General features: G+C 44.0%; 9 protein-coding genes across 9 annotated transcripts; 6 read left to right on the top strand and 3 right to left on the bottom strand. All coding sequences in view use genetic code 12, as the record gives it.

Moving 5' to 3' along the window:
* Positions 1-187: 187 nt before the first annotated feature.
* LODBEIA_P39550 (uncharacterized protein) lies at positions 188-2,002 on the top strand (the record flags this gene model as incomplete). The annotated part of the gene is made up of 1 exon (XM_066974122.1): positions 188-2,002. The coding sequence occupies one exon, from the start codon at positions 188-190 to the stop codon at positions 2,000-2,002; it is 1,815 nt and encodes a 604-aa protein (XP_066830893.1).
* A 1,080-nt stretch (positions 2,003-3,082) lies between these two features.
* On the bottom strand, positions 3,083-5,710 carry LODBEIA_P39560 (uncharacterized protein; the record flags this gene model as incomplete). The annotated part of the gene is made up of 1 exon (XM_066974123.1): positions 3,083-5,710. The coding sequence occupies one exon, from the start codon at positions 5,708-5,710 to the stop codon at positions 3,083-3,085; it is 2,628 nt and encodes an 875-aa protein (XP_066830894.1).
* Positions 5,711-8,755: 3,045 nt separating this feature from the next.
* Positions 8,756-10,432, bottom strand: LODBEIA_P39570 (uncharacterized protein; the record flags this gene model as incomplete). Its single annotated transcript, XM_066974124.1, has 1 exon — positions 8,756-10,432. One exon carries the CDS (start codon positions 10,430-10,432, stop codon positions 8,756-8,758), a length of 1,677 nt encoding a protein of 558 aa, XP_066830895.1.
* A 749-nt stretch (positions 10,433-11,181) lies between these two features.
* Positions 11,182-11,571, top strand: LODBEIA_P39580 (uncharacterized protein; the record flags this gene model as incomplete). Its single annotated transcript, XM_066974125.1, has 1 exon — positions 11,182-11,571. The coding sequence occupies one exon, from the start codon at positions 11,182-11,184 to the stop codon at positions 11,569-11,571; it is 390 nt and encodes a 129-aa protein (XP_066830896.1).
* A 402-nt stretch (positions 11,572-11,973) lies between these two features.
* On the bottom strand, positions 11,974-12,555 carry LODBEIA_P39590 (uncharacterized protein; the record flags this gene model as incomplete). Its single annotated transcript, XM_066974126.1, has 1 exon — positions 11,974-12,555. The coding sequence occupies one exon, from the start codon at positions 12,553-12,555 to the stop codon at positions 11,974-11,976; it is 582 nt and encodes a 193-aa protein (XP_066830897.1).
* Positions 12,556-14,312: 1,757 nt separating this feature from the next.
* Positions 14,313-14,891, top strand: LODBEIA_P39600 (uncharacterized protein; the record flags this gene model as incomplete). The annotated part of the gene is made up of 1 exon (XM_066974128.1): positions 14,313-14,891. The coding sequence occupies one exon, from the start codon at positions 14,313-14,315 to the stop codon at positions 14,889-14,891; it is 579 nt and encodes a 192-aa protein (XP_066830898.1).
* A 430-nt stretch (positions 14,892-15,321) lies between these two features.
* Positions 15,322-16,206, top strand: LODBEIA_P39610 (uncharacterized protein; the record flags this gene model as incomplete). The annotated part of the gene is made up of 1 exon (XM_066974129.1): positions 15,322-16,206. The coding sequence occupies one exon, from the start codon at positions 15,322-15,324 to the stop codon at positions 16,204-16,206; it is 885 nt and encodes a 294-aa protein (XP_066830899.1).
* Positions 16,207-16,476: 270 nt separating this feature from the next.
* LODBEIA_P39620 (uncharacterized protein) lies at positions 16,477-20,949 on the top strand (the record flags this gene model as incomplete). The annotated part of the gene is made up of 1 exon (XM_066974130.1): positions 16,477-20,949. The coding sequence occupies one exon, from the start codon at positions 16,477-16,479 to the stop codon at positions 20,947-20,949; it is 4,473 nt and encodes a 1,490-aa protein (XP_066830900.1).
* A 1,592-nt stretch (positions 20,950-22,541) lies between these two features.
* Positions 22,542-23,726, top strand: LODBEIA_P39630 (uncharacterized protein; the record flags this gene model as incomplete). Its single annotated transcript, XM_066974131.1, has 1 exon — positions 22,542-23,726. The coding sequence occupies one exon, from the start codon at positions 22,542-22,544 to the stop codon at positions 23,724-23,726; it is 1,185 nt and encodes a 394-aa protein (XP_066830901.1).
* Positions 23,727-24,119: the final 393 nt, after the last annotated feature.

A 24,119-nucleotide genomic window follows, 5' to 3' on the forward strand; every position in this document is an offset into this window, starting at 1 on the left:
GTAGCTAGCAATCTTTCAACAAAATCTTGAAACTCGACTGTCTCCACTGGAAGACAATAAAGAGAAAAAAAAGGAGTTGACAAAAAAAAAAGACCCATCACCTACCACTTAGCACGATGCCCGGCTAGATACAAGAACCACCAGAGAAAGAAAAAGAAGATAGAAAGAAAGAGAAAAGGATTTGCTGATGATCTCTATTGATGACTTGGTGGAAGATACCGACTTGACTTATGAGGGAGAACTAGCGAAAAATGCAAATCAAGTAGATACATGGTTATCATACTACGACTCAAAGATTAATGAGTCGCTTGGGTCAAGATTGTTCGTCATTAGAAGAGCCATTGAGGCCAACAGAGAGGATGCACGACTATGGAAGATCTACCTCGACTTGGTGCTAGAGGAACTGGACGATATAGGCCCCGAGGACCAATTTTCAGCATTTGATGAGTTTGCCAAAATACAGAACCAGCCGTGGGCTTTAAGCTTGTGGTCCCGAGTTTTGGGGTTTCTAATTGAGCAGCACGTGGAGCATGTAACCTATATAAGACATAAGTTCAACCAGTGTTTGCAAAATTTGCCGGTGGAGGATCATGGATCGATTTGGCCGTTGGCGTTGTCCTTTGCGGATTCGATTGGTGGGAAAACAGCTGTCAATATTTACAAGAGGTTTATCACATTTGTCGACCCGCGCGTTCTCAGGGGACTTGAAGATAGCGAAGAAACTGAAACGTCGTTGAACATGCTCGATTTCATTAGCAAGCTCAACAAGTTTGGAGACGTGGACACGGTCTTGAAATTATACGACGAGATCACCGCGTCAAATGCATACTCAAAGCTACCGGCCTCTCAACTCGCAATCCACTTGGACTATTTGAACTTTATGATTCAAAATCGTAAATCCTCAACCAGCGATAAAAAGTTTGGCGAGATTGTGCTGCGAGCAACGAAAAAATTCCCCGATCAGTCAATGAGACTACAACAACTTTACATCAAGTATTTATTAGCAGCTGAAAACCCGGACAAGTCTCAGATACGAAAGCTATACAAGCAAGCACTCGCCGATTGCAAAACCGTGCACGACTTCAAAGACATCTACAATGGCCTCGCCGAGTTTGAAGAAGATGAGATCCAACAACAAATAATTCCAACCGACCCGCAATCAAAGGATTCAAAAGATTTAAAACGTGCCCTAGACGAGTACGAGAAACTACTAAACGACAGAAAGCTACTTGTAAACGACATTCAGCTTCGCAAAGACATCAACAACGTAGACTACTGGTTCACGAGGTTTGAAATCCATCAAGCTCAACTCCCACTCAAGATCAAGGCCATTGCAGAGTCGATTAAATCAATCAACCCATTGAAAATCCCGCGCGGATGCACCCACAAGCTATCAGACATTTGGAAGATGTACGCCGAGATATACAGCTCCTCGTCCGATTTCAAAACTGCCGATTTCATATTGTCCAAATCAGTGCAATCTCAATATCCGCATCCTGACGAGCTAGCCGGTTTGTACATTTATTGGGGTGAAATGAGACTAAGCAATGACTATTTTGCCGAAGAGCTGGCATTGGAATTGTTTCAAGAGATTCTCTTTAAAGAAGAAGCTGAATCTTTCCATTACTTGGATTCGCAAATTAGCGTGCAAAGACGCATCACCAAGTCCATCAAACTATGGCAATTCTATATCGATTTGCTTGAATCATTTATAGATGATGGTGAGTTGGGGAACAAGCAAGCTGACCAAGTAGTGGAGGCGTATGAGCAAATGATTAGCTTAAAGATTGCCTCGGGGAACACGATGATGAAATACGCACTGTTTTTGGAAGAGCAGCAGCAGATTGAGAAACTGTTGAGTATATACGAGCGAGCTTTGGTGATTTTCAAAGACGAGTTGATCCAGAGGGAGATTTGGAAGGTGTACCTGACCAAGTTGCCGTTGATTGACAATAAAGAGCGCGTTAAGGACATAAAAGAGAGATTCAATAATCTAGATTAGTAAAAAAAAAAAATACAACCGGTGGATATGCCATGGGAAGCAGCTCGTTATGCTAATTGCTAGAGATACAAATTACTCACCTTGACAAAAGAAACTAGTGACAGTATAGGTGGAGCTCAGTTCAAGTAAATATATCCATTTTTTTCCCCTTTATCCATTTTGAATTTTTTTCTCATCTTGCCTCCAGAACCGGCAACTACCTTACTCAAGGCTTATAGGCACTTTATCCTTCGAGGAAAAGATACGGGCTTAAGCTTGTTAAAATCACTTTCTGGACTTTCACCCAGAAACAAATTGACGCAACCCCCAAAGACATCATGAAATGCCACTCCGAGATACAACCTCAGGAAGTAATCTTTAACACACCAAGCATGCTACTCTATGACTTGCCAAATGTCTCTATCCCCTAGCTACTTTTGTCATTAAAAAGTCCCAGATAGTTTAGTGGCTAGAATTACCGCTTGTCGCGTGGTAGACCAGGGTTCAATTCCCTGTCTGGGAGCAGCTATTCTTTTTTTTTTTTCGTCGTTGATAAACACTACCCCTGCTTCCTTTCTTTTTTTTTAAAGTTGGACACCAGGACCCAAGATCCACGCACACCCAAACAACTTCAACACAGCAAGCCGTGACGCTACAATTGGAATTCTGGTTCTGGACCTCTGTGCCCACGATCTCCCAGGTCCAGACCCCATTCGTCATGACATGAAACAAATTTAGCATCTACTCGCTATAATATAAATGATAATAACAATGTAAAAAGAAAGATGCGCGTTTGAACTTTTCACCAGATTTTAGTCGGTGATACATTCACGCGTCTCAAAGTTGCACTTGATTACCATGCACATTGGCTCTGAGATGAGCTTGGTCTAGAGATTCCACCTTTCGCGATATAACATCTTTCTCCTCAGAACTTCTAATCGATGCTTGTATTAAAAACTTATCCATGAAAATTATCCTCATGCTGGTATGTCAAGTGGGGAGTAGGACCTGCTTACTGAGTTCCCACGATCTATCATAAAAAAAAAAAAATACAAACTTCGTAATCGTTACAATTTCCGCTCTTTCTTCTTTTTTTGTCCATCATCCGAAATGGTGCTTGGCCCATCTACCAACAAACTTATCCATATTTAAAAGTTGATCGTGGCTGTGGTTGATTCTGATACTGCTGCTGCTACCGCAAATGGAACCATGAGCGTCGCCATCTTCGCTTTCAAGCAAATCGTCAAATGTGTTCCATCCCAAATGATAGTTGACAAAAACAGTTCTGGTGAATGCCTTGACTAGTTTGATGTTGTTCTTGACTCTAGACTTTGTCGATTGAGAATTGATGATTAACAATGTAAACAATTTCATCACAATCTCTACACTTGAAGATTTAATTTCGCGAAAAGTCTCCTCTTCATTTGGTGTCGACTCCCGTTGTAATGGATGCGGCGATCTAGGCTGCTGCTGTGGTTGCTGTCGCAATGCCAAAGATGTCAATTTTTGGTGATCATTGAACCTCAACATCAACATGAGCAAATGGTTTGTTGTAAAGTTGGCCATTTCATTGTCATCACCACAATCACCACTATTGTTCAGTCCCAAGCGGGTTTGCAAAAAGGATGAATTCAAGATTTCATGCTGAATCAACTCTAGTAAGCAGTAAAGGTCGATAGTTGCAACCAGGGGAAAAAGAGTCAACAAGATGCTGATAAGCAAAGTATCCTTCTCGCAAAGACCAGACTCACTGATGCTTTTGATGTACAAAAGATGCATCATTTTCTGCCTGAATTCCACCATGTTGATCCCGGAGTTGGAAACCAACGGTTGGGTGCTCATCAAGCTGACAATTTTGCTAAACTCGGCATCCTTGTTTTGTTTCATTGTCTCGGTGATGTTGTTTTGCAATTTACAATCAAACAATTCAAACAGATGGCGTATGGTATTTATGGAATCTTGAGATGAGTGATTGTTTGAAAGTATTTTAATAAAGAATTGAAACGTGTGAGTCATTGGGACATTGCAGTCCCAAGTCAATTTCCGAAGCTGATTCTTGTCGGTGGTGAACTTCTTGGTAAACTGTTTAGGGTCGAGATTGAGTAGGGAGTTGATTATCGAGATCCACTGTTGCGATTTGACTTGCTTAGATTGAGCATTCTTGAATCGCGAATCGACTTCACTTTGGATTGTTATTTGAAACAGATCCAAAGCGCAGCTAAATTGCTTATTGTGTCTAGTCTTGTCGGCTGGTGATTTCGGTGGTAAATTAATGGGCCTTGTTTGGTCTAAATATGTGAGTTTTTCAGGTGAGATTAAATGCAAGTCATCCAATGACGATTGTGATTTGATGTATGATGGTAGTTTATACATGAGGTTTTGTTCCCGGGTCATTTTCATGAGTTTGGAAACTGATGCACTGTGCTGAGAATACAATTCAGAAATGTTGTGGGCAATGATGGAGTCGTCGGTAAGGATGCTACTATCCCCTTCTCCTCCTCCTTCTCCCGCTGTTTCTTCACTTTCTTCACTTTCTTCAAGTATGCTTTCGTTGGGATTTCCATGATATTGAGGGAGATTGGTTGTGCTCAATCTACCAGGCAATGGACATGGCCGGATATTGTACTTGTCTCCTTCATTGACCAAGTCGCTTCTTGATAATATCGTGGCTGAGCTATTCAGACTCGAGGATTCATTGCCATTTAATTTAACCGAACTGTTCCCTTTCAACGAGTAAAGCATATTTTGGTTCTTGACCACGGGAACGTTAAAGATGAGATGATCCAAGCCGTTGGATAGTATTTCATCGTCGAGATCATTTTCCTCGTACTTTTTCTTTCTCAATATTTGACGCTCTTTACTTTCTTGCAAACTCATGAATTTTGATTTGCTTCTGTTCAACATTGGCATCGTGGTTGTTGATTTCGACTTGGTATCTATTGTAGGAATGGCAGCCATTGATTTGGATCTATTGCTTTTGATGGTGGGTGGTTTTGGTAGTATAAATGTGTCATTAAGTACATTAATTGTTGAAGCAGACTTTAAACTAGGCGAAGGTCTTTTCTTGGCTGGATTTGTTGGTTCGATTTCAGCTATTGTGTTAACGGTAGTGGAAGAAGTCGAGCTCATGGAGCAAATTCTTGATTCAACCAGCTTACCGCCCGATGTAGAGGAAAATTGCGTCAATTGAGAACATGAGCTTGGAGTGGGGGTATCAAATTGGCAGGATAAAATCAGGGAGTGGTCGTCTGAAATTGAAGATTGGAAAGAGGTTAATGAGTCTTGAGACATTCTCTTTTTGTAATCGAGAGGGAGATTTTGATGCTGCAGTTGTTGTTGTTGCTGCAGTTGCAGTGAACTAGGTTGTTTTGGTTTATGCATTGAAAGCGAACTGATTGGAGTTGATGGAGGCGGGTTTCTAGGTAGGTTAAGAGAGGATTTTGAATGAATCTTTTGAATGTAGTAGTCGCCCGGTCTCTTTGCATTGATGACTGGGTGTTGTTGATATGGCCCATTACTGCTCTTTAGCTTGCATGAATCTTCTTCTAGAGGCGACAATGAAGATGCGGACACCACTCTCTTTGGGTTTGAGAACGAGTGCTGCTGCACTATATTGCTGCTGCTTCCGATTCGATGTATCTTGGAATTGGACGAGTTTCGTCTTGAAATTAGCGCGATATCATATAGATTTTGGCTATTACTTGAATCCTCGATGGAGATAACTGACATTCTGGACTGGTTTTCGACGCGTATGCTGTGTGTGTGTGCCTATATGAGAATATGAGATTGCGGGTGTGCTTATGAGGTTACCATATGAAAGACGGGGAGTGAAAATGCAATGCTGGTGGATATGAAGCTCTAGAACGCGGCGGTGGACTCAAATGCCAGTGATCTTGACACGGAAAGCAAAAGGTTCAAGATCTTTCCGGTGGTGGTTGTTGTTGCAGTTGTGGATGGTTGCTGTTGGGAATAAATTTGGTTGTAAAAAATACAAAAAAATTATTACTGGTGTGGTTGTAAAAAATTTGGTTGTAAAAAATATATATGAGTATACAAATGAATATAGGGGCCTCTTTTTTTTTTAAACGTAACTGCCTAGTAGGTTGCCGTTCCCCAGTTTGAAAAGAACACGTCGCAGCAGCTGGGCCAAGGGAAAAAGCGAAAGGACGTAGAAAGACTCTTGGATGGAGTTGGACTGGTATATATTTTCCTCCCTTTGGCCTGCCGGGATGGTGAGCAATTGTGGTTATATATGAGGAGGTGGTGGGTGTTCCTCTGTTGTGGTTTTCGTTTGGGTGGGTCTCTTGTTTGGTAACAACTTTGTCTCGATTAAGTAACCTGTGGTTATATGCAGGTTTTTTTGAAAGCTTTTTTCCGAGAATAGGGCCACTTGGTAGCGTCGCCCTACGCTACTATAACTGTTCAGGTCACTAGCATACAAGAGCCCACTGTCCAACCAAGATGAGCAGCCAGGAGCCAACGCCTTGACAATAAGAGCCTGCTGAGCTCTGTGGTTTACAGCTCGGTTAAAGGACGCCTGTGTTTAGCCCCGTATAGATATGCAAGAGTCCGTCCGTACACCTTACCTTCAAGTTTAGCAGACAGAAAGAGGAGCCTGGGCTAGGGGCAAGGAAGCTTCTTCTCGGGTCTTTTCACCAACTGGCCAGGCCCCAGAATCACACCCTTCCTGCAAGAGAGTTTCCCTGTTGTCGCTGTAGTTGTTGTTGTAGCTGATAGTTCCCTTGGATAGAAGGTAGTGTGCATTGCTACAGCTATTTCACAGGAGCTGTAGCTACCCGGACGCTACCAGATGTGGCTAGTCACCTCTGGCACCTGGGAGCAAGCACATGTGGAATGCCATTATCTTTCATCCCACGGCCCTAAGATTAGACTAGGGTCCCTCTTATCTGCTGGAAATTTCGGCCGTCACCCCCCTCCTCCTACAGATAACAAAGGGAATGGCAATCCGACCCATTTGATAGAACCCATTCGCCGCCTTTAACTGACCCACAGATGAAACGACCTCTTCTCAGAAATCTGTTTCCGGCAGTGCTTTGGTTATATGAGGCAAGTAGTACAAACCAGGAGCCAATTTACTCCTTCCTGCGAAAGGGCTTCCGTCGCGAAACGACTTCTGCAGAGAGCCTCATGCTGCGCATGTTAAACAAGAACCCATCACAGTCGCCAAATTTCAACACCACGGCAAGTCAGGTCCTTTTTTTTTTTTTTTTCTTTTTTTAGTACAACCAGCACATATCTCAGAGCAAGGAGCCGGATCAATACTAATTTTTCTTGAAACTGATCACCTTCTGTCCAACCAGTCTCTTATCACTTGACTTGGCCAAACATTCCTCGGTTGCCGGCCCTTGCTCCTCGTTCAGCGACGTAATTTTCACAACAAAAACGGCAATCGGTTTCAACCGATATACATCCATATAAAGCGCGGTACATGTGCACAAGGTAAACATTCAGAAATTCGAAACAAACAAGCCGTCGCAGCAACAGTTGCAGCTACTATTGCTGCAACTCCACTGACGACGACAACAACAACAACTGCATCAACTACAGCTCGAGTCATCTCGCGTCATCCCTTGTGAGTAACTGCCAACTCTCACTCTTTATCTTTCAGAACCATACAGAGTAGAGCAATTTCACAACTCAACAATTGTCTTGAAAGTGTCGACATATGGTCTCCGGAAGCATCTGAAAAAGAGAATCCAACACATCGGCTTTATGACCTGAATTTCCTACATCTTGGCCTCCCCTCGCCATCCTCTGCGAGAACTTTGAACTGTACTTTGTTACAACCATCTGCTCTACTATTTTGCTTAAACTGGAGATTAACTTACATCTCGAGAGGTAGCAAGCAAACAGCAAACATCCATCCAAACCGCAACATCTTCAGCTATACAACGGATAGATTCTCTCTCCTAGCTTTTAGAGCCCAGTGGGGTTACAAAGTCCGTAAGATCCGTCTAACTTCAGTTAGAGTCAATCGCATCAATCTCCGCAATGGCCATCTAGCCAGCTACTGGTTTCACTCGTATGACCAGAGAATCCCAACCAAAAGTACCAACGATTGCACCGGCCAAAGTCTCACAACCACAGGGAAAAAAAAGCCCCTGTACTCCTAAAAAGAAAAAGCAATTTTTTCGGGAACCTGAAAATAGCAACACGCAATCGCGGGAAGAATTTTGCAGCCGATACTACTCATGAGACAAATAGAAACAACAACAACGTCAGATCTGTAGCTTCCGTCATCTCATAAAAAGTTTGGATCATGCTCCTGTCCCGCCTATCTGTCTGTTTATTCCTTCTCTTATCTTATCTTGATTTTTTAGAAGTACTCGTACTTTTACATCTCTTAGGGACGCAAGATATAAAAACAAGCTGGACGTGTGCACTTCATGAAATTACTATTTTTCATGAGGAGGACTCTAGCATGAGTTGCCTCTACGACATGTATCTAATTTAGAGGCAAAGTTTAGTCTCTGGACGCCAAGAAGAATAAGGACAAGAAGAAGAGAAAGGAATTTCTTCCAGACATGAAATGTGAAAATTATTCCATCCTGTCAATGCATATTAAATTGGATCGTCTTGAACAAGTATTAATTACACACGCTTGACATATTTACAACTCTCCTCGTTTCACCTCCTAGCGTCTATCCTCCAGGGTCCATCTTCGTTTCAAATAAATACCACCAACCGACATTGTCCTTACACCAATCAAAAAAAAAAAATCATCTTGCTGAGCTTCCGCCCCCCGCGCCCCTTTTAATTCTGATCGATCCACTCAGTAGTGCTCATCTGCGACAACCGACTCAATGCTCGAGCAAAGGCAAATTTTTCCTCGTCGTTAGCAACAAACAAGCTGGCCTTTTTCGCAATCAGCTTATCGAATCCGTGCTTCGTGACCAACTCGTCGTCCTCGTCATCATCACTTTCTTCCACCACGGCCTCTTTTTTCTTCTTCTTGTTCTTTGTCGTGGTGAGTTTCTCTTCCGTTTTCGGCTTCAGCTTATACAACAATTCATAATGGTCTCCCGAACTCGATAACTGTTCAGGCTCAACAAACAAGTCCTTGAATGGCGCCGCGGCGGTGACAGCCAATCTTCCCCGAGCGTCGTAAACGGCATCCAAAAACGTGATGAACCTCCGGATCTGGTTCCGCTCGTTGATGGATAGGAACGGGATATCGGTAATGATGAACGATTGCAACAGTTCCGCGAGAGTAAGATAATCGCCCGCGGCCATGGGGGTGCCACATAGTTCGAAAAATGTAAACTGGGCCACGTTTGGTGGAGAAGACACGGGGATGTGGAGTTTTCTACCCCATACATCCAAGCTGAAATCAGTCAACTTTGCAACATTCCCTTGCTCTTCATTGTCAGCGTTGAAATACTCGTACCATGATTCGACATGCTTGCGACAATTGGCCTGGTTAATCTTGCTATCCCACTTGACTCCCGGCTTGGGGAAATAGTAAACGGGGCTCGTGGGCTTGCTGATTTTTCGATAATCGGTAGGCGAGTTCAAATAAATCACGCGACACTTGTGTTTAATCAACTGGATACAGGGAATAAAACTTACTCGCTGGATTCCATTCAAGTACAAGTCGTCCGGTGCTCGATTACTGGTGGCGAAAAGAACCACGCCGTACTGCGGGCTCAAGAGCATCATCAACAATCTCCGCAACAACATGGCATCAGCAACATCGGTGACTTGGAACTCATCAAAGCACAATACAGTAGCCTGGTTAGCAATCTCAGCCGCGAGAATAGGGATAACATCAACGTCATCATGCCCCGTTTTGTTCTTGTATTTCATTTTCAACTGATGCGTCCGCTTATGCACTTTTTGCATAAACTGATGGAAATGCACTCGCATCTTGGGGATGCGCCCCGGAATCGTTTGATAGAATAGATCCATCAACATCGTCTTGCCGCATCCTACATCGCCGTATAGATAAATGCCCTTGACACCATCGACATTTTCATAGTCTCTCTCAAAATCGATTTCCGTTTTGTCGTGGCCGTTGGCGCCGCCATTCTTGCCAAAGAAGGACGAAAATACTTTACCAATGCTGAATTTGCTCGGTGAGGGTGCCGCGGTGGGGATCGCCACGTGCGGTGGGGTATATTGCGACAAGAGCTGGTGCAACTGAGACAACGAAGTGATGATCTTGCGCTGGTATGGATCATCACGCAATCGGCCCTGCGCTACTCGGTAGTCATACAATTCCAACGGGGACTTGTTATCGGTGTTGACAAAAGGTGGTGTAGTTGCTGTTGCTGTGGTTGAAGATGGAGAGCTTTCGTTCGTTGTCCCTGCGCTCGTGGTGAATTTTCGTCGTTCAAGCAACGTAAGGCAACTAGCAGACGAAACAATTGAAGTTGAAGATGCAAAAATTGTCCGGAAATGTGCAACCGTGTTTAATGTGACAAACTTCATAATTGGATGAAATGTTTCGCAGTTATGTTATGTGGGGAAGGGTAAGGAACAATTTTTTTTTATCTATTTCTATATTAGTAACTGTCTATCTCTGCATCCATGAGTTGAACTAAACATTTGACTACTCTCGAGACAGAAGCTCTATGTCGGGCAGGGGAAGTCAGATATTCGGAATTTGGAAGAACTTCCACGGTAGAAGAGAAATCGTGAAAATTCATAAATATGACCCGACAAACATGTCGCCATCACAAAACTCAGAGAGAGAGAGGGAAAAAATGGGCGCAAATTCCGGCGTATCCCACCGAACGAGCCACCCGCCAGCGCCATGAATCGCCGCGATGAACCAGTGCCAGCGACTGTTTTAACCACAAGAGGCCAAAGCAGAAATCTTAAAAGTCTAAGCCAAAAAGAAAGAAAGAAAAAAAGATGGAGGTGGAGAATGCACTTGGGCGTCGATCATTGTTCGCCAAAACACAGCAGCAAGATCCGTGCAAACTTAGAGCTTATGTAGAAGAAGCACGTGACAATGTCGCGGTAGCTTGCACGTGCCATTGTCGCGGATGCTTAAACGCGACACTTGAGTTTCCACGACAACTCGGCTCGCTTGAAAGTCAACCGATACCCATATTATTCACACCACTAACCATCATCACACTATCGACCACCGGCCTAAACAACGAAAACGCCTTCAAGCTCCAAGCTTTGAGTTTCACACAAGAAGAAATCAAGAAAAAAAAAGAATATAGAGAATGTCAGCACAGGCGAGTCCCCAGCTCCACGCGCTATCAGAGACAACAACAAAACCGCACGCGTTCAAACAAAACCCACACCGAAAACCACCCACGAACCGCAGATACAAACCAGCAAGACAGCTCATAGCGGACGAAATCAGATACATCCAATCGAAACCCAACTTGTCGATGGACAAGCCCACCTATTTATCAGTGACGGCGCCACCGAGTCTATGGCCGCGCAAGCATTACTGCGACATCACGGGTCTCGAGGGCAAGTACCGCAATCCATCGAATCAATTGCGTTTCCATAACGTGGAGATTTATCAGGAGGTGATTAAGAATATTGCGCCCGGGGTTGATCAGAATTATTTGGAGCTCAGGGGTGCCAACGTGGTTTTGAAATGATTCTTGTTTGCAACCCTGCAAGAATAAAGGCCCAGTTGGTTCTAGAACTCTTCAAGATAGCAGAGAGAAGAGAGAGCAGATGCCATGATGCTTGGTTGAAGGGCTGATTTTAACTCATGTTGAGCCTTGGGAAAATTTTAATTGAGCTGTGCCTCTTGTATACCGAGCCAAAAAATCAAAGATAACCCTCTTTCTAAGACAGGAGCTTTTTTCGACATTTATCTCTCAATTTATACATGAAAGAGTTGTCCCTACACGGATTCTTCCAGTATATCTTGAACTCATGGGTTCATACGCCAGACCAAAAATTAACAACATTAGCAACCCCCGAATGCCAAAGCCTGCCTATAGTACACCGCGACTCCACCATAAAATCTTTGTTTTTCACAACACTCTAATATCTCACACAAACAGCTCAACCAACGACTCAACCCCAGAATCAAATTTGGTGCCCTTTAAAATCTCCGTTTCACCCTCATGGCCACCTGCTTCAGCACCACTCTCATCTCTCTCCGCAGCCGAATTTTTGCCGAAATTCCTAAACGGATTACAAAGAATGCGCAAATAAAGTCGGTAAACGTCATTGATCAACTTCCGCAACCGGCGCACGTCCACCAGGATAGCCTGGTCTACTCCAACGATAATCTTCAACCCGTTATTCGACTCGTATCCATACACCATGACTTGATCCTGGATGAATAAAAGTAGCACTCCATCATACTGGTCGTCTCCTTGCTGCTGCAGTTGCTGCTCGCGTAGTGCGAGTGATGTCGGCGAGAGGAAAATGTCTAGTGCCATGTGGCTGAAGAAATTGAATCTGAGAAACCGGTTGGTTTCCGAGTGTGTCGGTTTTGCGGCGGTGGTTTTGGATGCGGATTGGAATGACTGGATGTATAGTAGTTCGTCTGATCTTGATATTAGCGAGATAAACTGGATTGGATTCGTCGCTGTGCTCGCTTGCACATTAATCTGGGTCGATGCCATCTACTCCGTAGTACACTCTGTGGTTTTTTTCTTTCCGTTGTAGATGTGGTTAAAAGTGTCTTCCTTGCCTTGGGCGGTTTCCTTATACTACCAAAGCTGTTTTATTCACCGTGTCGTGCGGACACTCATAGTTGATGGAAGGGGAAATATCATCTACAGAAGCCGCATGTCGCAAATCAGTGTCGAAAAAAAGACACGTCATTGGAGCCAAAAATGAGCTCTTTTTTATCACCACGAACCAACAAGCTACAAGCAATAAGAAACAAACGGCCTCGACACTATGAACTCCGCTTGCTCTTTGCGAAATCAACGGAAGTTGATAAGCTTTTTAAGTTAAGAGGCAAAGCCCGGTGTACCTCTCCACACGACAAGGTCGACATTACAGCAAAAGCTACTAAAACCGCGTTTGATCGCGTCGATTCTATTCCCATCATGAAGAAAGAATTAGCTGACGGGCAAGCAAACGCTAAACTCTAGAGTCCAGAGATCTCTTATCTCCGGAACCAGACGGAGCAATCTAAGAGCACAAGTAGCCGAGATCAACAACAGCAAGGATCATGGTTGCTACTCGGTGTGTAGTCGAGAGGGAGAGTGAGTGAGAGAGAGTGTGTGTTGGATGGAAATGTTCTTATCATGTCAACGCAAGTCTTCCGCTCGAGCCATAACAGAACAACAAACCCTGGTCAGTTTTCGGTGGCTTTTCTGCTCAAAGCATGCATTTCTCGGTGCTACTCGTTAATAGAGGCAGTGTTAAGCTACCCTGATCTGCTCATTAATTTCCTGCCGCAAGGCCTATTTGAAACCATGTCGTAAGCAGGAGGGAAGTAGGCAGGGAGCAGGCAGGGAGCGGAGGTTTAATGGCTATTTTTAAATCTCAACAACAGCTCAGCTCTTTTCCCACTTGTCATGAGCAAAGCAAGAGAAATAATTTTATCTCTCTTTTTCTTCAGGAACGACCGGGGTCTTGATTCGTCCTGGTCTATAATTGTCTTGAGATTTGAGTGAAGGGAAATGGAAGAAAAATGTGTATGTGTGTGTGTGAACACTTCAGCACCCTATGAAACGAGACTCACTCCGAAGCATAGCCACTTGCTTTTCCTTATACGGAACCAGTCTTCACTCCAACAAGGGTCAATCCACAGATAAAAAGACCGGGCTCAGTTCATTATGATGCTAAACGACAAGGCTGTGTTAATGAACTACAAAAAGGAAAGAAAATCTCTCCATACACAATCTTCGTCTAGATATCCTCTGACTTAACCGCATACTGTGATGTTACTGCTTCTTTATTCTTTCTTCTTCCTTCCCACCCCCCCTACATGCATCTCTATTGTTCTCGTGAGCTGTGCATTAGTACGTAAAAGGCTTTCGAGAGTGGCCTTTTCCTCGTGGTGGTTGGGGGTATTTACCCGAAATCAGTGGCACTTGGTAGCACTCGGGCTCCACCTCATAGTTAAAAATCTCTCCTTCAGGAACACTGCAACAACACCAACCCTGCAGCTCCAACTGATTCCCCCCCTGTGAATTTCTACAGTTATATACCCAGGCATCACCACCGTAAGCATAAATCAGAACCACAACCACTGCTACTGCTACTGCTACTGCTATTGCTACTACACCGCGAATTTCCAAAATCTGTGGTATTTCAAGATAAGGTCATTTTTGAATTTCATTCGTTATTATCAAGTTATCATTAACAAGCACATAACCTGTCCACACTAGAGTGGTATAGTTTCCCAAAAAATTTAGCTACCAAGATGGCTATTTTCAGAAGCAAGTCGTCGAACAAGACCCAGACCGTTCATTCTGTCAACGATATAAACGTTAAAATATCGGCAGAAGACCAAAAACAGTACAAGTACCACGCCACAAATGTCCACGACCCTATACTCACGGCAGTCAACGAAGCTCAGCCTTTTGAACAAGCAGCTCAGCGTTTGGATAACCGCAGACCTTCGTATCTTTCGCAAGACTCGGCAGACTTGAAAGATATCTTTGGTCAAGCCATCCGTCAGACCGATATGTCGAATCCCACCAGATCAAGAAACGAAAGACCCTTGGATACCATCCGAGGATTCGAATACGCCGTTACTGGCGACTCAACTTATAGAGATCAGTTAGAAAGTGGTAGACTAGGCTGGGGTTTCCACGAGGATTTCCCTTACTACAACTTGACTGGAGAAGCAAGACAGCAGCAGGAAGGCAGAAGACCCGTTATCAATTTCGATAACCAGCCTGTTTACCAAGCTGGCAACTACAGTGCCAGCTCTCTACAAGCTGACAACAACAAGAAACTGAAGAAACAAAAACGTGGGCTTTTTGGTAGAAAGAAGTAGCTGTGTTGAGTGAATCTAAACGCAAACTTGGATCTGCCCATGGCTGTTATTCTTTTTTTTTTCTTTTTGTTTCAGTTCTTGTTATTTGACTTTTTTTTTTGGCTTCATCTCCAGTTGTTTATATATATAGGTTTTTACTTTCATCAATATTGAATCTTTTGAAAACATAAAGCTCTTTCTATCTGCTATTTCACGCTCCTTGGCTTTGGTGTACTATTTGTTTATACCGACTCTGGATGTCACCCTTGTGGTGGAGTCACGTGACCCGCATCATAGTGTGACGATCGTGAAATTTTATTCCTAGTAGCATGCGGTGTGCACTGACATCTACACACGCGAAGCTCTTTTATACATCATTGATATAATCAATCTTCACCACCAATCTTACATCAGTTTTCTTTTATTGTTCCTTGTCTAAGCTTTTAAAACCATGGGTGTCCCTTTCCCAGATATCAACCCTTATGAAGTCTTAGGGGTCGACTCAGACGCATCGCCGATACTAATCAAGAAAACTTATAAAAGACTATGTTTAAAGCATCACCCTGATAAGAAACACCAACAAAGCAAATCCAACGACGAGGCTAAACAAGCACAAGAAGTGGGAGAACAAGGAGAGCAAGGAGGACAAGAGCAAGAACAGGAGCTATTTACCAAGATACAATTTGCATATAGCATCTTAAACGATCCCATTAAAAGAAACCGATACGATACCTTGGGTTCGTTATTCGACGCTGACTTTTATGGCGATGGCGACGAAGCTTTCGACTGGAAAGAATACTTCCAATCCATGAATGAGAAGATAACCATAGAGATGATTGAAGAGGACAAGTTGAAGTACCAAGGTTCAGACGAAGAAGAGCAGGACATAATATCGAATTTCGTCTACTACGACGGAGATTTCTTGAAATTGTTTGAGTCGATACCACATCTAGAGTTCACCCCTTTTGAAGAGCAAAGGGTCTACAAGATTGTGGAGGCTAAAGTGGCAACTATACCGGGGTTGGACAAGTCGATACTCAGATCGTGGGAAAAATACACCAAGTCCAGGAAAACCAAAGTGCGCAACATGTTGAACAAATTGGCCAAGGAAGCGAAGGAAGCCAAGGAGTTGGAGAAACTAATCAAGGACAAGAGAAGCAAAGGCCTGGACTTGAAGAGCCTAATCAAGAGTCGTCAGAACCATCGAATGGATGATTTGATTGCAAACTTGGAATCAAAATATGCAAAGAAACGCGGCAAAAAGAGAAGCAGCGAAGAAATTGACGAGGACGAGTTTGAAAGGATTCAGCTGAAACTCATGAAAAAGAAGAAATGAAGAAACGTCCACGATAATAAATGAAAGAGAGCCGGTTTTCACAGCTTGGTATATAGAGTATATGAGATATTAGGAATAGCAAACGCCGCACCGATCAGTCCCGATCTGGTAATTTCTTTTCCCTCTCTCTCTTGATCTACAAAGACATTCACGCCGCGAAGCTAGTTAGCCTTTCTCATCTATACTTTTCAGACGTGTTTCAGCCTTCAAACTCTGGTGTATTGCCCCCCACACCACCAAGAAAGTTGAGAGTGTTGCTATCGTTTCGTGATGTCTGATGAATCAGATTACTACTCAGATGGTTCTGACGCTCGCGAGTCCTCTTCCTCAAAGGCCAGGGCGTCCCAGAAGAAGCTGCCATTAACAGACGTGTCCCTCAACACAACAACGACAACAACAACAACGCAAGCAACACCAAAGCCGACCAATGCCTCTGAGACGTATCAAAAGCTCTCTCAGCTAGAGCATATTTTGAAACGGCCAGACACGTATATCGGGTCAATTGAAAAGACTAGGATGGAAATGTGGTGTTTCGATGCCGAGTCGGAACAAATGAAGTTTCAAGAAGTCACCATCGTTCCTGGTTTATACAAGATCTTCGACGAGATATTGGTTAACGCTGCAGATAACAAGATCAGAGACCCGGCAATGAAAAACTTGCGCGTCAAGATCGACCCGGAAAACAACATTATCCAAGTGATGAATGACGGAAGGGGTATTCCAGTGGAGATCCATGAAAAGGAGAAAATTTACATTCCCGAGTTGATCTTTGGCAATTTGCTTACATCGTCGAACTATGACGATGACCAAAAGAAAGTCACTGGTGGAAGAAACGGGTTTGGTGCAAAACTATGCAACATCTTTTCCACCGAGTTTGAAGTTGAAACCGCGGATTTAAACACGGGCAAATTGTACAGGCAAACATGGACTGATAACATGACCAAAGTCGTCAAGCCGAAAATCACGACATTAAAGACGAAAAAGGAATACACCAAGATCACTTTCAAGCCCGACTTGAGCAAATTCGGCATGGACAGTTTGGATGAGGACTTGTTATCGGTTTTGCGGAGAAGAGTTTATGACTTGTGCGGCACAGTTAAAAGCTGTAACATATATTTAAACGACAAGAGGCTATCTGTTTCGAATTTCAAGAGCTACGTGGAAATGTACGTCAAGGCCATTAAGGAAAAAAGCTCGGAACCTGTAGAAGATGGAGTAGGAGATGGGCCCAAAAACAACACAACAATTGTTCACGAGGTGTTTAACGATCGATGGGAAGTAGCTTTCGCTGTGAGTGACGGTACTTTTAATCAAGTCAGTTTTGTCAACTCCATCGCTACGACAGCAGGAGGTACTCATGTGAAATACGTGGCGGACCAGATCATTTCGAAATTGGTGGAAACCTTGTCCAAGAAAGAAAAGGGCAAAAAGAAACTCATGATCAAGCCAAACGAAGTTAGAGACAACATGTTTATCTTTATCAACTCGCTTATTGAAAACCCGGCATTTACCTCACAAACAAAAGAGCAGCTAACAACAAAGCCGTCGCAGTTTGGAGGCAAGGACAAGTTTGTTGCTTCGGATAACTTAATCACCAGAATATTAAAGACTGGAATCGCCGATAAAATTCGCGCTATTGCCAATGCCAACGAAGACAAGGCGTTGCAAAAGGCCGATGGAAGCAAGAAACTGCGGATCAAGAATCAGGTCAATTTGGTCGATGCCAATAAAGCAGGCACAAAAGACGGGCTCAAATGCACCTTGATCCTAACGGAAGGATTGTCGGCTTTGAATTTGGCTGTGGCTGGTTTGAGTGTGATTGGTCGCGACTACTATGGCTGCTTCCCCTTGAGAGGTAAATTGTTGAATGTACGTGAAGCTTCTGCTGACCAAATATCTAAAAATGCAGAAATAAACGCTTTGAAGCAGATTATTGGTTTACAGCACAAGAAGGTTTATACCCAGGAGAATATCAAGTCGTTGAGGTATGGCCATATCATGATTATGACTGATCAAGATCAAGATGGTTCGCATATCAAAGGCTTGATCATTAATTTTTTGGAAACCTCATTTCCCGGGTTATTGGATGTCCCCGGATTCTTGCTCCAATTCATCACCCCCATTGTCAAGGTCACGGTCAAAGGCCGTGGTGCCAAGAAGGTGATTCCATTTTATAGCATGCCCGAGTTTGAAACCTGGAGAGAAGACGAAGGTGCTCGATGTCGTTGGACCCACAAGTACTACAAAGGTTTGGGTACTTCGACTCCCATCGAGGCAAGAGAATACTTCACCGCTTTGGACAAGCATTTGAAACGATTCCATGCTTTGCAAGGCGAGGATAGTAGCTGCATCGATTTGGCTTTTTCGAAAAAGAAAGCCGACGATAGAAAAGATTGGTTGCAGAATTACATCCCAGGTGAAACCCTCGATCCCGAGATTGCCGAAATCCCAATTAGTGACTTTATCAACAAGGAGTTGATTCTATTTTCCATGAGCGATAACGTTCGAAGCATCCCTTCAGTGCTCGATGGGTTGAAGCCGGGGCAGCGGAAAATCTTGTATGGCTGCTTTAAGCGTAACTTGAAAAGTGAAATCAAGGTTGCACAATTAGCCGCGTACGTCAGTGAAAACACGGGATACCACCACGGAGAAGCGTCGTTGATTCAAACCATCATTGGCATGGCCCAGAATTTTGTTGGTTCCAACAACATCCACGTGTTGAAACCCAATGGTGCTTTCGGTTCTAGAGCCACTGGTGGTAAGGATGCAGCAGCAGCGAGATATATTTTCACCGAGTTGAACGATATCACAAGAACCATCTTTAACCCCGCTGACGATCCTCTTTTCAACTATATGCAAGATGATGAAGATAACGTTGAGCCACAGTGGTATTTGCCCGTAGTGCCCATGCTTTTGGTCAATGGAACAGAAGGTATTGGCACCGGGTGGTCCACCAATATCCCATCTTACAACCCCAGAGATATCGTTGCCAATCTCAAGAGACTCATGAACAACGAGCCGATGCAAGAGATGTTGCCATGGTATAAAGGCTGGACGGGAGAGATTGAAAAAATAGGACCGCAAAAGTATAAAGTCAGCGGGAGGATTGAGCAAATCAACGACAATACGCTTGAAATCACGGAGATCCCAGTTAAAACGTGGACAAACTCGGTCAAGGAGTTTTTGCTCGCGGGTTTTGGAACTGAAAAGACCCCCGCTTGGATCAAAGACATGGAAGAGCAGCATACAACTTCGATTAGGTTTATTGTCAAGTTGTCCGACGCGGAAATGGCCAAGTCCTTGAGCATGGGATTACTCGAGCGGTTCAAGTTGGTGCTGACTATCAATTTATCCAACATGGTTGCATTCAACAGTCACGGCAGCTTGAAGCGGTATTCGTCACCGTTGGAGATCCTTGAAGAATATTACTACGTGCGATTGGAGTTCTATATGAAGAGAAAGGAACATCTTCTTCAGATCCTCCTGCACAAGTTGAGCATGATTAGTGAGCAAGCAAGATTCATCAAGATGATTATTGAAAAACAGTTATCGGTTGCCAACAGGAAAAAGAAGGAGTTGGTTCAGTTGCTTGAACTGCACCTGTTTGTCAAGTTCACCAAAGATGGCAAACCAGTTGAGCAGCCCGTGTTTGTTGATGAAGAAGATAGCGAAGACGAGGAGATTGAAAAGGCAGGCGATGTCTCGGCGTTGAATCTTAAGGAAGTCAATACCAACCCTGAGGGTGAACATCGTCCAGATTCTTTATTCTCGTCGTACGAGTACTTATTGGGGATGTCACTTTGGTCGTTGACTTTTGAAAGATACCAGAAGTTGCTTCAGGAAAAGGGCAAGATTCAAGAACAATTGGAGATTTTGATTGGTAAAAGCGAGACTGATTTATGGAGAAGTGACCTTGATGATTTCATGGCAGGGTACGAGTTGTTCTTGGAGAAGGAGGAACAAGAGCGTGAGAATTTAGGCAGTGGGTCCAAGGGAAATAAGGGCAGTAAGAGAAAGAGAGCCAAAGCTGAACCTAAGCCAGCAGCCAAAAAAGTGAAAAAGGAAGTGGATTTGGTTGGCGAGACTGCAACTTTGGAAACACCACCACCTACTGCCGCTGCTGTCGCAAAATCTGTCAAGCCCGTAATTAAAACCGAAGCACCAGCTGCTAAACCTGTCAAAGCTTCATCTTTGGAAACAACCACCAAACAACAAGAGACCAAGCCCAAAGATGGCATCTTGTCGTTCTTTTCACCTTTGTCCAAGACACCGGTCTCTTCCTCGGCTGCAACTTCTACGAAGAAAAAATCAGTCTTTGACATGGTAGATGACGACGGTGATCTCAGTATTGATTACGATGATGATTTAGTAGAAGTGGCATCTCATGGCCCCACGGTGTCTTCATCCAAGACATCAAAAGCATCGTCATCTTCTTCATCTTCTTGTGCTTCGTCATCTTTTTCATCGAGTGCACCTAAATCGGCACCTAAATCCAAAAAGCAAAGCAAAAACTCCATTCTTGACGAGTTGGATGATTTAGATATCATGGGTGAGAAAGCTCCAGTATTGGAAAGTAGAAGCAGGAGAGGAGCTAGAAGTGCTAGTCCACTGAACGAGACGACTAGACATCGAAAGACGAAAACTGTCACTATTTTTGATAGTGATGAGGAAGACGATGACGATGACATCAGCGAGACTGCCACTAGAGATGACGATGACGACGATAGCTATGAGGAGGAATAAGGGGTAAATGGAAATAAAATTCACCACTGTTGATTCAGATTTGTAACTAGATTTTCTTTTATATATATATACACAAGATAGAGAGCACGATAGTGAATAGATTCGTTTGGCTGCAACACCATGCATTCCTCCGACACACGGCTCGTGAGTTGCAGTGCTACACAAAATCAAAGCGGCTCGATTTTTCTTTTTTGCAACCACTTCGGGCCGATGTTTCAGAGTGTTACACAAAAAACAAGAAGGCCCTTTCACGTGCAACTCCTCTCGAGTCTATCACCAACACATCCCACTGCTACTCTACAATCACTGCCACCACCACAGGCGACATTCCGCGTTGAGACAATCCATGTTACAGTTTAAATTACATGTGGTGCAGCAGGCACACTCCTGCGTTGCTAAAATTCATCTCTTGTGCTGTAACTTTAGCTAAACTCAAGACGCGTTTCGACCGTAATGCTCCATGCGCCTTGGAGCACAGTCTAAAGCGCCACGTCTCTATCCGACTCGATGAAACCATCGACGCCGTATCTCTCACCCAGATCTTAATCTTAGGAAAGCTCGAAAAAGACCATCCCAAAATAATGAAAGGAAATACTCAATAGTGCAGTCTAGAATCAATTAAGGAAACCTTTTTTCTTATTTCTTGTTTTTTAATATTTCTTTACTTCTGAAACTTAAGGTTCTCAGGAGGCGCACGGCAAAAACCTGAGGGACAACGTTTCCTTTCGACAATTTGTGAACGTGAATCCCAATTCGTATAGCTCTCCGCGTGTTGGAAAATTACATAGTACGGAGCAAGGAGCTGAGTTCAAAAATGCGCTAAAACACCATTCGTAAATTGAAGGGGGGAAACGGGGGACGGGAAAGCGATGACGTATGCCGCGCGTGAAGGCCTTTATTTCTTTCTCTCATGGGAGCAAGAAGAAGAGCGAGGAGACGCTGGTTCCACCATTTGACTCGATAGGGACCTTGAAAACCCACACAGCTGAATCTAAAAGCGATAAGCGATTCATGTGGATTTCTCTGTCCTATGTGCGTCCACTTCGAAAAGTTCTATTTCTGCTGAAACCCACGCACATTGTTGGGCTGTTTTTCTTTCCCCCCCCCCTCACTAATTTTCTTTACATCTAACCATTCGTGGGACTTTTTTATTTTACCACTTTGGTCTGTTGAAACAATAGTAAATAATAAGCATAGTCGTCGCTTTGGTTTTTGGTTTGGTTTGAATGTGGAATGAGCTTTGGTATTGGCCCTCGAGGGGGGTGAAGAGAGGGTAGTGCACTAGCGGTCGAAACTGCCTTCCTTTCCGAAAAGTGATCGCGTCATACTACAAGCACCAACCGTCCTTTATACCGTGGTATAAATGTCCCTCGTTTTCACCAGCATCAAGTTGCCTTTCTTCAGTATACTAACCAACTTTTGTTTTTTTCACGTCCTAAAGCTTATAGAAGGCAGCAGCGGTAAACTCTGGAGTAGACGTATCTTTGACGTTACGGGCCCGTCCAGAAACATTCAAAAGATTTTCAGCGTCTGGTTCCTTCAGATCGCGTTTCAAGATATATAGGTCACAGCCCCCCTCCTGCCCCATCACGATGATGAACGTTCAACCACAACAGCAGCAGCACCACCCACATGCTCAACCTCAACCACAACAACATCAGCAGCAGCAACAGCAGCAGCAGCAACAGCAAGCTCACAGCTCAACGGCCATGTCTTCCCAGAGGCAGGTTTCATTCAATGTCTCTGAGCACTACCAGATCTTGGAGATAGTGGGCGAAGGAGCCTACGGGATAGTCTGCTCCGCCATCCACAAGCCCTCCCAGCAGAAAGTGGCAATCAAAAAGATTGAGCCGTTTGAAAGGTCCATGTTGTGTTTGCGGACGTTGCGCGAGTTGAAACTTCTCAAACACTTCAACCACGAGAACATCATTAGCATATTGGCCATCCAACGTCCTTGCAATTACCAACTGTTCAACGAGATCTACTTGATCCAGGAATTGATGGAGACAGACCTCCATCGGGTGATTAGAACACAAACTTTGACCGATGACCACATCCAGTATTTCACCTACCAGACTCTCCGAGCTTTAAAAGCCATGCACTCGGCCAATGTGCTTCACCGAGACCTAAAACCGCTGAACTTGTTATTGAACTCCAATTGCGATTTGAAAGTTTGCGATTTCGGCTTGGCGCGAAGTATTGCCCTGCTGGAGGACAACTTTGGATTCATGACGGAATACGTCGCCACGAGATGGTACCGGGCGCCCGAAATCATGTTGACGTTCCAAGAATACACCACCGCCATCGACGTGTGGTCGGTTGGCTGCATCTTGGCCGAAATGCTAACTGGTAGACCCTTGTTCCCCGGCAGAGACTACCATAACCAGTTGTGGCTCATCATGGAGACCTTGGGTACGCCAAATATGGAAGACTACTACAACATCAAGCTGAAACGAGCAAGAGAGTACATCCGGTCCTTGCCGTTCTGCAAAAAAATCCCCTTTGCAAAGTTGTTCCACCAGAGATCGGGCAACGAAGATGTAAACCCACTCGCCATCGACTTGCTAGAAAAGCTCCTAATCTTCAACCCGGCAAAGAGAATCACCGTGGAAGACGCGTTGCAACACCCCTATTTGAAATTGTACCATGATCCTAATGATGAACCGGTGTCGGCCAAGATCCCGGAGGACTTTTTCGATTTCGACAAGAGGAAAGACGAGTTGACGGTGGAGGAATTGAAGCAAATGTTGTACGAGGAGATACATAAAGGTTACTAGGTTCAATAAGCTAGTTTGGGGAAAAGAATGTACGCAAATTTCAACATCCTCAAGGGTTGGAAAAAAAAAAAAAAAAAACTCTTCCCCTACTTATCCTGAGTTAAGCGTTGGTCAACTCTTTCTTTCTTCAGAGCATTTAACTCCAGTAAATTTTTGACACTTTACCTCTGCGAACGATCCAATCATGATGATTGCACCGGTCTCCAACTAGACGGCCAACACGAGCCCAAAATAGGAAATTGAAAAAAAAAAAAAGAGAAAGAAAAAGGTTCCTAACCCATGGCGTCAGTGGATCCGCGTATCGACTTTATTGGGCTAAAGAAGTCCAGCAAGACGAATTTGTTTCCAACATCTTCAATGAAAGCCAAAAGTGCCGTCGGGTTGGAACTAGGC

The sequence above is a fragment of the Lodderomyces beijingensis genome (genome assembly GCF_963989305.1).
Source record: "Lodderomyces beijingensis strain CBS 14171 genome assembly, chromosome: 5".
NCBI lineage: Eukaryota > Fungi > Ascomycota > Pichiomycetes > Serinales > Debaryomycetaceae > Lodderomyces > Lodderomyces beijingensis.